Source organism: Malania oleifera, chromosome 8, assembly GCF_029873635.1.
Source record: "Malania oleifera isolate guangnan ecotype guangnan chromosome 8, ASM2987363v1, whole genome shotgun sequence".
Classification (NCBI taxonomy): Eukaryota; Viridiplantae; Streptophyta; class Magnoliopsida; order Santalales; family Ximeniaceae; genus Malania; species Malania oleifera.
In genome coordinates, this window is record NC_080424.1 from 95,114,717 (window position 1) to 95,129,877 (window position 15,161).

At 34.8% G+C, this 15,161-nt stretch overlaps 1 protein-coding gene across 8 annotated transcripts in view; it reads right to left on the reverse strand.

Annotated features, from left to right (window-relative positions):
* LOC131161355 (probable serine/threonine protein kinase IRE4) overlaps nt 1-15,161 on the reverse strand; it is a 47,606-nt gene that overhangs the window by 845 nt on the left and 31,600 nt on the right. For 7 of the 8 annotated variants that reach the window (XM_058117066.1, XM_058117069.1, XM_058117071.1 and 4 more), the window contains 7 exons: nt 13,452-13,644; nt 13,292-13,377; nt 11,710-11,798; nt 10,358-10,409; nt 10,192-10,248; nt 7,684-7,830; nt 580-654 (listed from right to left, as the gene is read on the reverse strand). In XM_058117066.1, coding sequence (XP_057973049.1) covers nt 580-654; nt 7,684-7,830; nt 10,192-10,248; nt 10,358-10,409; nt 11,710-11,798; nt 13,292-13,377; nt 13,452-13,644 — 699 coding nt within the window. Of the gene's footprint in view, nt 1-579; nt 655-6,245; nt 6,352-7,683; nt 7,831-10,191; nt 10,249-10,357; nt 10,410-11,709; nt 11,799-13,291; nt 13,378-13,451; nt 13,645-15,161 lie in introns of those variants that run through there. The other variant, XM_058117070.1, reaches the window with a different exon arrangement.

The window sequence follows — 15,161 nt, forward strand, 5'->3', positions numbered from 1 at the left end:
ACCACGCAGTTGTTTCATTTCTAGCTCCATTTGAATTGTTTTATACTCTGGCAGTATATATATATATATATTGTTAAAATAGATTTTTTTCCCTTTTACAGCTAAAAAAAAAATAGAAAAACAATTTTCTGTGAGGGTGGACACCTCCCCTCCCCAAAATAACAATAATAAAAAAAAAAAAACAAATGTACCACGCCTTATGCAGCAGATGACTAGGTTACAAACACATCACGACTGCTGGTGCTGTATGATTATCACATGAAAATTTTGCAAGTATGTAAAATCCCATGATTTATTGAAAGCGTTTCAACATCACGTCATGAAATTTTCTTGAGATGGAAACCGTTTGGACTAAGAATTATGCTATTTCATGCTGAAAGAAACAGTATCAGATTCTCATGCTCTCGCGCACCTAGTTTCACCATGGCACCACGCAACATGCCAAAACAAAGGATGCATTTAGAGAGGTTCTACCAGTTCTAGATTCCTAACCAAAAGATCTAGCAAAGAAGTTGATGGTGCATTAGTGTTACTGAATCAGATTATGTTTCCTGTATTTTGGAGACAAAGTATGCTTACCTTGAAAGAGAAATTTATCAATGACAGGTCGAGGGGGGAAGAGTTGAAATCTGCCAGATCGCCACATTCATCCGTCTGAACAAAAGAAGAAATTCCAGTAAAGGGTCAAATCGTAGCTGCAAAAATTCAATATAGAAGGGTATAGGACGCTAATTCAGTCTACTGAGTACAACTTTCCTAGATTATTAAATAGTATAGAGGGTGTTTGATATCACTGTCAAAATTATGGAAATGAAAACTGAAAAGAAAAATGAAAACCAAAGATGGAAACAAACACCAAAAAATTGAAAACTGATAGGTTGTTAGTTATATATATATATATATATATATATATATATATGTATGTATATATTTTCAAAACTAAAACAAAGCAAAACACTAGAACCTAATTGAGTTCATGATGTTAAAAAATGTTTTTTTCCTAATAAATTAATTTTTTTCAAACTTTTAGAAATTTTATTGAAAATTTTATTTGATTATATTTTAAATTCACATGATAGTTTTATTTTAATTTTGACTAAAATTTTATTTGTAATGAATGATTCAATTCAAAAAAGTCAATTTTGGATATTAAAGCATTATAGCAACAACTGAACATTATAAATCCAGCAGGTTTTACCAAAAAACCCTTACACTATAGGCTTTGGATTTGGATTTGTATTGGATTTGAATAAGATGTAATATTCGTATTGAAATTTATTCAAATCCCTCAAATCCAAATTTAAGGACTGAAATTCATGCTTCCAAACACAATGTTAGTTTTTACCACGTATAGAGAAAGTTTTTGTCAATTTCAGGTACAAAAATTAGCAAATCAGTTCCTTGGCTTAAAAAAAGAAAAGAAAAAATAAATCTTGCCTTGTAACAAATTCTGTGCTTATTCCAAGTGGAACTTCGAAAAAGCAATGTCACAATGTACTATGGGTTCTTTCAGCACGCATCAAAATCATAAAGATCTTTGGTAAGTAAATCTTGAGTCATATTATTCATTATAAAGGGCTTAAAGAAGGTGAAAAGATCTTTAACAAGACAATGCAAAACGATTTTTTCAAAAAGAGAGTACAAATGGATAAGTTTTTATGCTGTTGAATGTATGTTATGAGAGGTTGATTGTACACAATAGAGCATATTGAGCCTATAGTGTAATTCCTTATCACCATGGTAACTGTGACAATGGGAATGTTTAGCATGGAAGTGAATAACTAATATTAGCCGTGCCCTAAGCTAAATGGTTGGCTTTCCAGGTTTAGCTGGCATTTCTCTAATCGGTCAACTTCTCTCTTTAAAAGTAAAAGTCAGGTTTAAAGCATTCAAGACTTTTTAGAAGCAAGAAAGATTCAAAAGAAAGATAAAAGAACTGTTCTTGGCAATTAGAGAACCTAGAAAATGATTAGGCTTCCCATACTATTTACCATATAGACCCTATATACATAACAGGACAACAATATCCCCATTAAAACCTCGGTAACCTATAAGATCCCCCACTTGGTAAAAAAATCAGCTAGTTGATAATTGGACTTTACGTGGGTGGTTTTAATGAGCTTGTGGAAAAGATTTTCATAAACAAAGTGACAATCAAGTTCAATGTACTTTGTCCTGTATGAAAAACTGGATTTGAAGGGATGTGAAAAGCAACTTGATTATTAGATATCAACTACATAGGCTTTGAAACCCAAAATCTTCTAACATATTCATGAGCCAAATCAAATTCACAGGTAGTATGAGCCCTAACTTATTCTGCACTTCACCGTGCAACTACAGTTTGTGCCCCACTCATCCAATACACCAAGTTGCCACCAATAAACACACGGTATCCAATTGTAGAACTTCTACCAAAAGGTGATCCAACTGAATCAGCATCTACATATCCTTGAACAAGAGTATAATCATGATCTTAATAAAATAACAGGTAAGGGCATCCCCCGGCCATAAGGTTCCCTGCTTTAACAGGCCCGCATCGGGATGGCACCGTACGAGGATTTATATAGTAGGAGGTGTCGTTGTCTATTATACTAGGATGAAGTGGGAGAAAGGCGAATTTTGGGACCAGAGTTGGTGCAGCAGGTGTACGATAAAGTCCGACTTATTAAAGACAAGATCAGTGCAGCTTAGAGTCGGCAGAAAAGTAACACAGATACTCGCCGCCGGGAGTTAGAGTTTGATGTGGAAGATCGGGATTTCTAAAGGTATCTCCACTGAGAGGAGCAATGAGATTTGGGGAGAAGGGTAAACTGAGCCTTAGGTACATTGGCCCATTTGAGATACTTGAGAGAGGGGTCAGTTGCCTATAGGCTAGCTCTACCACCAACTCTATCCAGAATTAACGACGTATTTAATGTTTTCATGTTGAGGAAATATGTCCCAAACCCTTCCTATGTGATCAGTTATGCAGAGATAAAACTCAGAGATTCACTGGCATATGAGGAAGCACCAGTACAGATCTTATAGAGAAAGGAATAGGAATTGTGTACCAAGAAAGTTCAGTTAGTGAAAGTCCTGTGGAAGAATCATGCCATAGAAGAAGCTTCGTGAGAACTTGAGGAAGAGATCAGACAGAAATACCCACATTTGTTTAGTGGGATATAGTAATAGTCAGTATTATTTAGATAACGACAGTTTTATATTATTCAGTGCAGAGTGATGAAGGTATAGTTGTATTTTAGAGTATATGGTAGGTAGTGTTTTTGGTTTTGGGAGATTTTTTCTTTTATGAGTGTATTTGTAATTTCCCAGAACTGCTTATGTAACCACAGTAATCCTCTACCATAAGTAGGGGTAATTAATAAAATAAGTAGCCCATTTCCTCAATGGATGATATTTAATACAGACAGCAAATTTCAAGGATAAAATTTTATAAGGAGGGCAGAATGTAGTGACCCGAAAAATAAGTAATAAAAGAAAAATGAGAAAAATGGGTTTTTGGCAAAGGCAAGAGAAAACCGGCGACAATTTTCTAAAGGAGCCAGAAAATCGTCGACGGTTTTGGTTTTCACTGTGGGTCGGTAAAGGTAAAATGGTAACTTTGGGGCTAGTTAATAGAAAACCGGTGACGATTTTATGTGAAACCAGGAAAATTGTTAATAGTTTTCTGGCCAGTGCTAAAAGTTATAAAGAACCGAGAGCCTTATTTTGTTAAACAAAATCAAATCCTCTCTCTCTCCTCTCTCAATCCATGTACCCTTCCTCCTTCTCTCTAAAATTTTTGCTTCAAAAGCTTTGTTTCAACAATCAAGAACCACCATGGGGTTCCTGGGAAGATTCTCTACAACGCAGGTGGAGCAGAAATTCAGTTTGGGGTTTTGAGGCACCATCTCAAAATTGAGGTAATGGTGTTATTTGGGTATATTTGGGTTGAGTATACGCAGTCTTATCCCTACTTCTATGCAGAGAGACTGTTTCCTTGGACTCGAACCCACGACCAAATGGTCACAAAGGAGCAACTTTACCGTCGATCCAAGATTAGGTGATCCTGAAAATTTCTCAAGATATGAAGTGATTATTTTGGAGAGAATACAGGAATTGACTTACAATACCATTTGTAAAAAAACATATTTGACCTAGTAAATCTAAGATAATTTTCAACTTCTTAACAAGTCTTCTGCAATAAGTTAGTATCCCACCAATCTTGCCATATCCATATACAAAACATCAAGAACATACTTCCTTTGTGACAAGATAGTCCCCAAACAAGATCTTGATACCTCAATTCCCAGGAAGCACATTAATAGTCTCGAATCTTCAGTATGAAACTTTGGTTGCAAAAACTATTTAAATGTTGTGTGCCCTTCACTATCATCATCCCCAATGGGTGATTACAATGTTATCCACATAAAGAATGAGTAAATTTTACTTGATGATTACAAAATCCTGATGTGATAGAATACAATGATCTATCTCACATGTTTGAAGCACATAATCGATCACCACAATAGTAAACTTGCCAAATTGAATATGAAGACTTTTCAAATGAGGCAAAAACCCAGACTCCCCTTGAGCAACAAAACATGAGAGGCTGCTCCACGTAAACCTCCTCTTGAATTTGAATATCACAATGAAAGGGTCTTTCTCAACAATCCAAATGGTGTCAAGGCCAATGAAAATCTGTGGCAAAAGATAGGACAAATCCACAAAGGCGAGTTTGGCCATTTGTAAAAACATGTCTGATAGTCCAAACCATACACCTGAATGCAGTCTTTAGCCATTAACATGGCCTAAAATCTCCTGAGTTTGCCTTCACAGTACTGAATGACAATAATAGAATTATCATTAGGAAGTTTCACAAGCTCGGAATTTTCACTAGCCTATATAGGGCAAGCATCTCTTTAACCATTGCAGCTCTCCACCCAAAGTGAGTCAAAGCTTCAGACACAGCCCTGAGATAGATAGATGACAAGGAAATAAAATTTTTTCCTATAAATAGGCAATAAATCATAAATAGAAAGTTACAAATAGGACAAAGTAGCCAAAGTTGTGGTCTTGAAATAGGAGGGAACTTCGCTAACTTTTGTTGTTATCATGCATTAGGACGATCCAAATGACTAGGGCTTTGTGAAGATGAAGACTTAGGAGGATTAGGACTAGGATCAGACAACAATCCCGAATTAGGACTCTGTGATAATGAAGATTCAGGAGGGCTAGGACTAGGTTCAGACAACACTCCACAATTAGAAAGAGAAATATGAGTAGGTAATGGAAAGGAGTGTTCAGGATCTTTTGGACTCGAAGAAAGTGACATCTACAAACAAAGAAAGGGACATGTTAGAGAAAAAGAAACAATCCAAGTAGGACAATAGCAAAGATACCTTTTTGAAAATGAGAATTTATCACCACCATGAGTGCACTAATGAACAAAGGATGCAACTGAATATACAAGAAGGTAAATAAAAAACAAAGGGTTATTAGGAAGTAGAACTAGGTGTGGTATTTTACCTCCAAGGGCAAACGGTGGCATGCTATCAATAGAGGAGTAATAATTGTATCACTCTTTTTTATTATAGGGTATGATCTTGTGAGTGATTTTCAAAATATGCCCTTTCGTTCAATAGTTCTATTTTGTTGTGGAGTGTGAGCACAAATGGACGGTGAACCATTTGAGAGAGTCATAATAAGTAGTGGCTTTGGTCCACACATGTTCTTTGGCATTGTTAGTGTGAAGAATTTCATAGACCAATAAAACTAAGTTTTGATATCAAAAACATTAAGGCTAGATATACATTGTTGGCCCATAACTTAATAGCCTAAACTTTTAGGTAAACTAGTAATCTAACGTGGTATCAGAGCCATGGTTGCTTGGAATTCCTAGGTTCTAGTCTTGTTGCTCACTTCTAATGTAAGCTAGCTAAAAGATTATCATGTTCTCAATATGGATATTCATTATTTGTTTATTTTTCCATGTGCAATTGGGTTGTACATGCGGGGTAGGGTTAAGGCTTGATACACATTGTTGGCCCATAACTTAATAACTTAAGCATTTTAGAGAAGTGGTAATCTAACAAAATTAAAAGACATAAGCAATAGTGACTTGGTCAAAATGAATTTTCAAAAAAAATAAAGTGAAGTCATCCATGAATAATCATCGACAAAGCTAACAAAGTATGAAAACCCAACTTAAAGAGAACATGACCAGAGCACAAAACATCTAAATAAACTAAAATAGAAGGGCTCACAGTCTGTTTATTGACTAGAGAAGCAAAAGGGGCATGATGATGCATTTCCAATAGATATGACTCTCACTTGAAATGAGACTCAAACTAGAACAAGCTGCTTCAACATCTACATGGAAAAATGACCAATGTGAGAAAATTTTGAAGAGGTGTGATTGTTGTAGAAAATGTAGTGGAAGGAAAAAACAAATCAGAGTGGTAAAAAGTCCTCTAGCTTCATGTTCTCTTCCAATCGTCTTCATCATCTTCAAATCATCAATAACAATAGTCTTAGGGAAGAAAGCAAACAATTCAAGGATTTTTGTAAGTTTGCTAAAAAATACTAAGATTAAAAGAAAATTTAAGAATATAGAGAACAAGAGGATAGGAAACAGAAGCATTAGGATTTACTGTTCCTGTTCCACTTAACTACAGTAGTAGACCCATTTGCAAAAGTGACATGAGGTAATATTTAGAAAAGAGACTAGTATACTTGTCATATGGTTAGTCACAACAAAATCTATAAGGTCTAGAATAAGAGATACTAAAGGACAAACAAGGTGAAGGATTTCCTATTTCAGCAGGAGATGCAATGGGGAGCGATGATTGTTGAGAAGCTTGGTATTGCAGGAACTTAGAATATTCACCCTCTACAATGGGCACAGTTTGTTCTTCTCTAACCCTTGAAGGATACAGATAAAAGAAATATGAGGATGACGACCTTCAAAATAATTTGGTGTCCCATTCTATTCAAAATATACCTTATATACACATGAAAAGGACGATTAATATGTTTTAAAATGCGATAACATGTAACATGACCAAATATTCAAGAACAAATTTTCTTTCCAATTCCTTTTTCAGAAAGAGGGGATTTTTTTGGGGGTGGGGTACAAATGAAGCCCTAAGCCAGAAAGGAGCCATATATGAAAAAAAAAATAAAAAAATGCTGCATTGAAGGTATTCCAAGGATTTTTTTTCCAGCATCATGGGAAGATTGCTACAACAACAATCACACTAACACCAAAGCCTCAAGCCCCACTACTTGATAAGCTAAGTGAATCTTCCTCCACCAATCCACGGAAAATCTCCAAAAGTTGAAGGGCTATCAAATGATTCAAATCCTTCCACACCACCTCAACCAAATTTCCCCAAATATACCCTACTCTACATGTTGAGGGTTCTATTTTCCAAAATTTTGTTTCTTCCCCTCCCAGTAAACTAAAGACAGGAAAGAATCAGGATATTAAACATATTATGGTGCAAAATACCCTATCAAGTAACAATTAACATTGTTAAAAAGATATTTATATTAAGAATTTGTTTCCAATGCCACATGTCAAATCAGAATAAAATTTCTCATTTCAGGACAAATATTCAAGAAAAAATTTTTTATTTCTAATAGCTGTATATTTTATTAAATACATAGATAAGAGAGTTGATGAAGGATTAGCAGATTTACCTCAAGTCCAGAAATTGAGGATGAATCAGTTGTGTCAGAAGCAGAATCAGTAGAGTTACTGTCTGGCATGCCACTAGAAAATTGAGTATATCTTGACACAAAATAGCTTGTGTCGTCTATGCTGTCGGGATGCGGCACAAAGGCGGCCTATGAACATAATCAAGTAAGGACAAGTTAAGGCACAGATTAAGATAACAAAGGAAACAATGCAAATATTTTCCATGAAAATGAACCAGAATTGTCTACTATATATACCTCAAAATATGTATGGGCACACATACACACACATCTCAACCATCCACAAACACACACGTCTCAACCATCCATTTTTAAATTCTAACCTTCCTTTAGATAACAACCATATGCAACCTTAAAAGTAAAAATAGCTTTTAAAGTAACAGGATCTTTTCCAACACGAAGGCATAAGAAATCAACAAGGCCGTACTGATCAATGTTGTTAAAGTCAATATCCTGCCTAGGTTGCTAGGAGGCTTAGGATTGGAACATAAAATTGGACCATAGGATTGTAACACTGTACCAACTAGAAAAAAACATTTGAATTCAAAGGATAGGAATTAGGGAAATAATATTCTTCGTGATATTATTTAATTGCATACCTATCTTTTATGGACTAAAACAATAATTTTGGGGGTTATAGCATTGTTGTTATTGTAGAAGATTGAATCAACAATGGCATAAATTTGATACCCATGATGCCTAACACTTTCAAAGTGAGAAAAAAATGAAACTACAGATGACTGGAGGAAAAATAAGGGTTGAGATCTAAGGAAGCGGGTGAAAGGAAGAAGGTTTAAAAGTCTTTTGAGACCTAGAAAAGGAAAAAGAATACATACCAGTGAGCGGATGAAAGCAATGAGAATTGATATCCCATAAAAATAAAGGAAATTCAGAATTAAAGAAGTGACCTCTGATTTTGAGGCTGCAAGAGCCTGTCTCTATTGTGCTATACTGCTATCAAGGTTCATGCTTCAATCACAATGGGCATTTTTATCAAGGCTAATATTTTTTATGGTCATGTGGTGTTGAGCTCGTGGTTTAAAATAACGGTAAAGGTCTGCATAACGGTCGCAACCGTCATGGACATTAGTATGTTATGTAACAGCTAACGAACACCACATCTGTGAATTCATTTTTTTTGCATTAGCAAACTTCTTAAAAGATTCACATGTTTTGATCCCAGAATCCTATATTAGTATTCTATGAATGATTTTAGTAAATTTCAATCGTTTTAAGTATACCATAACTACTATTATTAGATGTCCTCTTGGTTGCTTTAGTTGCTATTGGCAAGAAGCATGCATTTGCTACTTTTCACTACTTTATTGATTATAAGTGAAATTTAAACTAAGAAATCATAAAAATAAAGAAATACAGAATATAAAATGCCATCTTTTTTACTGTTATAGTCTTTAATGGAGTTTTTGATATCCAAAATATAAAATATATGTGTTCATATGTTAAAAAATAACAAAAATGCATACAATAGAACATATTTTAATCTCCAAACTAGGTGTAAGAAAACCAGGAAAAAAATAGAATTGAAAGAACATAGAATACAAACATATGTAATTTAATGAGAAGAAGTTGTAGTAATTTTAAAAAGTGCATACTAAATGTCAAGGAAAATAAACCGAAAAATGATTTTTTTTAAATAAAAAAAATCACTAACTAGATAAACCAACTTTAAATTGAGTTTCTAAGATTCAATAAATGAAAAAAGAGGGGAAAATGAAAAAAAGGAGACTCAAAAACTTGTTTGAGTCATTCACAGCACTCAGGCACTGTAACGGTCTGTAACAGTCATTACAGTTGCGAATCAGAATAACTCCAAAGTAATGCACCATAACAGTCTCAAAAGCCACCAAGACTGTTACGTAACATCCATAAAGGCCATTATGCACCGATTTTTAAAAATATGGAAGAGCTAAATAAAAGCCATTGAAGCAACATTCAATGAAGCTTTAAGAAATACACTAATGTAAAGTCCATGAGTGCAAATATGAGGTTGTGAATTTGAAATTAGGTGGATTTAGGCAAATTTCGATATTAAATTATACAAATGTTATACACGATCACACAATTTTAAATCCATGACCCAAATTTGTCCTTCAAAATGCAACATAAGATTTATTTTGCTTCTCAAATTGTATGAAGTGTAGGATCATAGGATCCCAACAATTCCATAATCCTATGGTTCAGAATTGGGATCCCATATGGATCCTACCATTGAAAGAATCTTTGTGACAACTAGATCATTTGTGATTTTTAGATTGTAGGTTCCTAAGATCCAGAATGGGATTCTAATTACATTAGTATAAATAATGCATTCTTTTGAGATGTGACAATTGCATTTTGAAAACTGCAGTGTATGCATACATATATCTGCACAATTGATCTCCTGATACAAGGGTGAAGTGGTGAACCAGCAGCATAACTGATACGACAAGAGTAGCTCATTCAAACCATTGAGAGAGTTTGCATTCCTACCTTTTGTAATGCAAGTGTGTCCCAGTTCATTCCCCTGAAAAAAGGATGTGCCTTCACCTGTATGAAAGTCCAAGACAGTTGAAAAAACAATCTAGAATAGTTGAGTCGGAGACCATCAGAAAATTTTGATTTGTTAAAGATCCAATTTTAGACAGTGGAATACAACCTCTGATGACCCATTTATTCCTAGGCGCTGATGTGGATCAAGTATAAGAAATCTAAAAGAAAAAAATACTTAGAGTAAGAAAACAATTGAACTGCAGAAATTGACACTATGTCAGCCAAATTATACAGACCATATAATGTCCCCACCCCCTTAAGACATGTCTCATAAGCAGAATTTAGCAGTAGATAGATCTAGATAATATGCACACAACACACTTACAGGAAATTGAGCAGAAGGTCATCTTTATTGTTAGATTACCACTTTAGCTAAAAGCTTAAGCTGTTAGGGTGTGGGCAAATCAAGCCTTAACACTCCCCTGCAAGTGCAGCTCAACAGCATCTGGAGAGGTAAACAAAACCCATTACAGGGAATAAGATAATTCTTAACAAACGAACAATAAAAACAAGCAACAAGACTAGAACCCAAAACCTCCTACTTCCTGGCAACTTGGCTCTACTACCATGTTAGATTACCAATTTACCTGAAAGCTTAAGGCAACTGGCTTTGATACCATGTTAGATTACCATTTCACCTAAAAGCTTAAAGGTTGCTAGGAGGTCTTGGGTTCTAATCTTGTTGTCCATGTTTATTGTGTTGTGTTTAAAAACTATTGTATTCCCTATAATGGGTGTTGTTTATCATTTGTTTATCTCTCCACGTGCTCTAAGCCCATACGTGCGTAGAGGAGTGTTAAAGCTTAGTATACATTGTTGAACAACAATTTAACAACTTAAGCTTTCAAGTAAAGTGGAATGCTAACAATTATCAGTGAAATTTTTATTTTATTATTTTAATTTTGATCTTTTTTTAGTATAATTTCTTATTTTTATTTTTTTCAGGTGGACTTCTTGTCCCCTTAGGTTGTAACTTCCCTTTCTCAATCTAATATACATTCTTCTATTATGCAATTAAAAAAAAAAAGTTTCTGATCTTCCCAAATCAATCACAATCAGTATTTCAAAATATCAAAACCAAAAGCTTTTCTGTGTATGTGTGTACATATGTATATTTACATATACATACACGTATGTCCGTCAAAAAATCTGTAATTACTGCCTTCTTTCTGAAAACCAACAATTTCAGGCAGGAAAGGAAAATGGAAATGTAGCTTCTTTCTTTAGCACTTTAGAGCATCTTCCTCCTATTATCCTTTCCAAGAACCAGAATAAATGGTAAATGTAAAGAAGTTCATTTTTTTCATACCTAAAGTAACAGTATAGAAAAATGCAAATGAAAATGGAACCTTGAAATTTATGACAGGAGTCCTAACATGTAAGTAGCACTCAATATTGACAAGTAAAACAATAGCAAGCCATGAAAGCACCTTAAAGAGTCAAGTTCTGATAACCAACCTGTCAACCAAGGCTTGAGCCTCATGGGACATGTCATTAGGTACATGAGGCCATGGAATTTTCCTATTAAGTATGTTGTCAAAGATTATCTGCATATACAAGAAAATGGGGAAACAATAAAAGGGCAATACATCTAGACCCAATACTGTCACCATCTCATTTGCAGTACAAATTGTAGACCAATAATCAGCATGCAAGACATTTAAATGGCAAAAATAGCATATAAAGCATTGAAATCTTAAAGATTGAAAGAATTTGGGTTGAAATCCCAATTCTCAAGAATGGCAATGCTTCATGACTTTTAAGTATTGCAGTCATCAAAGATTTGCAAGCATGTATGCTCATTATAGAAACATTCACTTCAGAGGAGTTACTTCATTGTTGATGGTACAACCTCTGCACAAATCATTGACAGAAACTCAGAAAACAGGCTACAAAAATTGAAGTCAGAGATGTTGCAGATTGACTGATACTTCGAGTCTTGAAGGTTGGAACCAGAGTGCTCAACAATTAGTCAATAAGACACAAATTAAAGATGAAGCTTTTTTCTTACAGCTAACTTGTGTTACTGGCTTATATGAAGTTCCTTAATATTATGTACCCCTTCACAACTGTGAAATTTATAGTCCAATGTAAAAATGAAATCAACTAAAGTAGTTGTCATCCATAAAGAGATGTTGATATCAACAGTCGGAAGTTCACAATAAGTCCATGCAGACCTGAAGCACTTGAAGTATTTTTGGTAAAATCACCCATGCTACTGAAACACTGATGCATGTCAGTGATGAAAGAGAACCCAACATTTACACCGGCACTTAGGAGGAAATTCTAAATATTTTATGCACGTGCCTAAGATATAAATTTATAATAACAAGTTGCAAACAAGTGTTGATTTCAGTCAAGCACATGAAATCAAGCGCATGACAGTGAATGAATTTAAAATCAATATCGGAGTGTTAGCCTACATATTTTGAGTTCAAAAATCTCAATAATCACAATTTTTTCTGCCACCTCAATACCGAGAAAACTAACTCTATCCAATATGGGGTTTATGCCTATTGAGAGTTTCTGGTCTCATTTGTAAAATCTCATATTCCATCCAAGCTCCATTTTAAAAATTAGTAGCCCATACTAGGAACTTCAGTCATTTTTCAATGATGCATTATGATCAAATTTAGATTATATTTGGGTTCGAAAAGTCGCAAATTGAGTAAATGACCAAATATGACAAGTGGATCTATTTTATGATAGAAACTATGAAGATGTACACCCTCACTTACCAAGGCTTTTGAAAAAAATGACATCCTACAGGACTAGAAGCACAATAATAATGTTTTCTGTAATGCCTTATAATTGTTCAATTCAGTTACCAATGCTGTTCACAAGGTGATATTACCAGAAGCAAAATAATAGTGTTCATCGTAATGCCTTTTTATTTAACTTTAGTTACCAGATCTTCTCCCAGATAAATATTTTGGACAGGACCAGAAACACATCCTTTTAAATTCAATTATTCAACTTCAGTAAGAATTAAAAATTAGAGGTAGCAAGTTTGGAGAAGTTTTATTAATGCCTGTAGTACCTCTGGGCATTCTGCAGTGAAAGGTGGAACTCCAGTTATAATTTCAAATAGGATGATTCCCACGGACCACCAATCTGCTGCATAACCTGCAGGAATGCGCGTGAGGTGATTTTAACCGTCAATATTCTTGAAAATGACCCAAAGCAGATTGTGTTCAAACCATGTGCAGTTCCAAGAAGGATTTCAGGGGCCAAGTAATCTGGGGTTCCAACAGCTGACTGCTTGGTTTCATCCTCCATGCGATTAGTATGTGGACTATGGGCACCAAAAAGTGTAGATCCATTTATTTCAGGCCCAGACAAATCAACAGTGCTGTTTATAAGGCCAATTTTTGATAATCCAAAGTCTGTAAGCTGGTAAAGCAAACAGTGATTAGCATCTCATCCATAGCATAATCAACACAGATAGCAATGTAAATTAACTTGATGCAGTGGGAACTTACTAAAGGATATTTCACAAAATGTATTATAAATCGGATTCATTTATTAGGAAAGAAATCCAATAGATCCTCCTGAAGGTTTTACAGTCAATATATTTACAGCTGAGTTTTTTCTCAAACTCATATAACAAAAAGGCTATCAGCAAACTTCCACACAAAAGTTGCGAGGCAGAAAAAATTAACAGCATTTTTTATTGGATTGTGTTAGTAATTAGGTAAAATGGAAGACTTAAACTCAATGATAGGTCTCTCCCTCTATTTATAATATATGTAAGTACAACAGGAATGGCCATAATACCCTTACTAACTCACACTTATTACTAACAAAACTTAACACATTATAATAATAATAATGCTAAAAGACTAAATAACCATTAACACTCCCCCTCAAGCTGGAGCATATATATCATATGCTGCTAGCTTGTTACAAATGAATTTCACATGAGCACCTCCCAAGGCTTTAGTGAACAAATCAACAAGCTGAAACTTAGACTTCACATGAGTGGTCGTAATGAGCTTTTGTACAAGTTTCTTTTGAATAAAGTGGTAATCAACTTCAATGTGCATTGTCCTCTCATGGAAGACCGGGTTGGAGGCAATATGAATAGCAGCTCGATTATCACACATCAACTTCATAGGCTGAGAATGTGGAAAACCTAGTTCTTTCAACATATCCTTCAGCCAAACAAGATCACATGTAGCGCACCATAGCGCTATACTCTAACTCAGCACTCGACCTAGCAACCATAGTTTGTTTCTTACTTTTGCAAGACACCAAATTACCACTTACAAAGATACAATACCCAGTTGTGGATCTTCGATTGGAAGGTGATGTGGCCCAATTTGCATCTATATATCCCTGAATATGAGAGTGACCCAAATCTTGATATAAGAGACCTCTCCCTGATGCACCTTTGTGATATCTCAAAATGCGAATCACAACATCCTAGTGACTTGTTCTCAGGGAATCGAGAAACTAACTTAAAATACTTGCTACGAAGGATATATCTGGTTGAGTGACTGTGAGATAATTCAACTTTCCAACAAGTCTTCGGTACCGACCTGGGTTAGGCAACAAATCACCCATATCTGACATTAACTTGCTATTGGGATCCATGGGTGTATTGACAAATTTGGATCCCAACAACCCAGTTTCATCTAAAAGATTAAGAACATACTTCCTTTGTAACAAGACAGTTCCCATACAAGATCTCGAAACTTTTATACCCAAGAAGTACTTCAACAGTCCCAAGTCTTTACTCTGAAACTTACTGTATAGAAAAAACTTTAGGTCCTAGATGCTATGATCATCATCATCAATCATCACAACGTCATCCACATATACAATAAGAAAAATACTACTTGATGGAGTATGGAGATAAAATATGGAATGATCTACTGCACATCGATGAAGGCCAAACTCAAGTACTA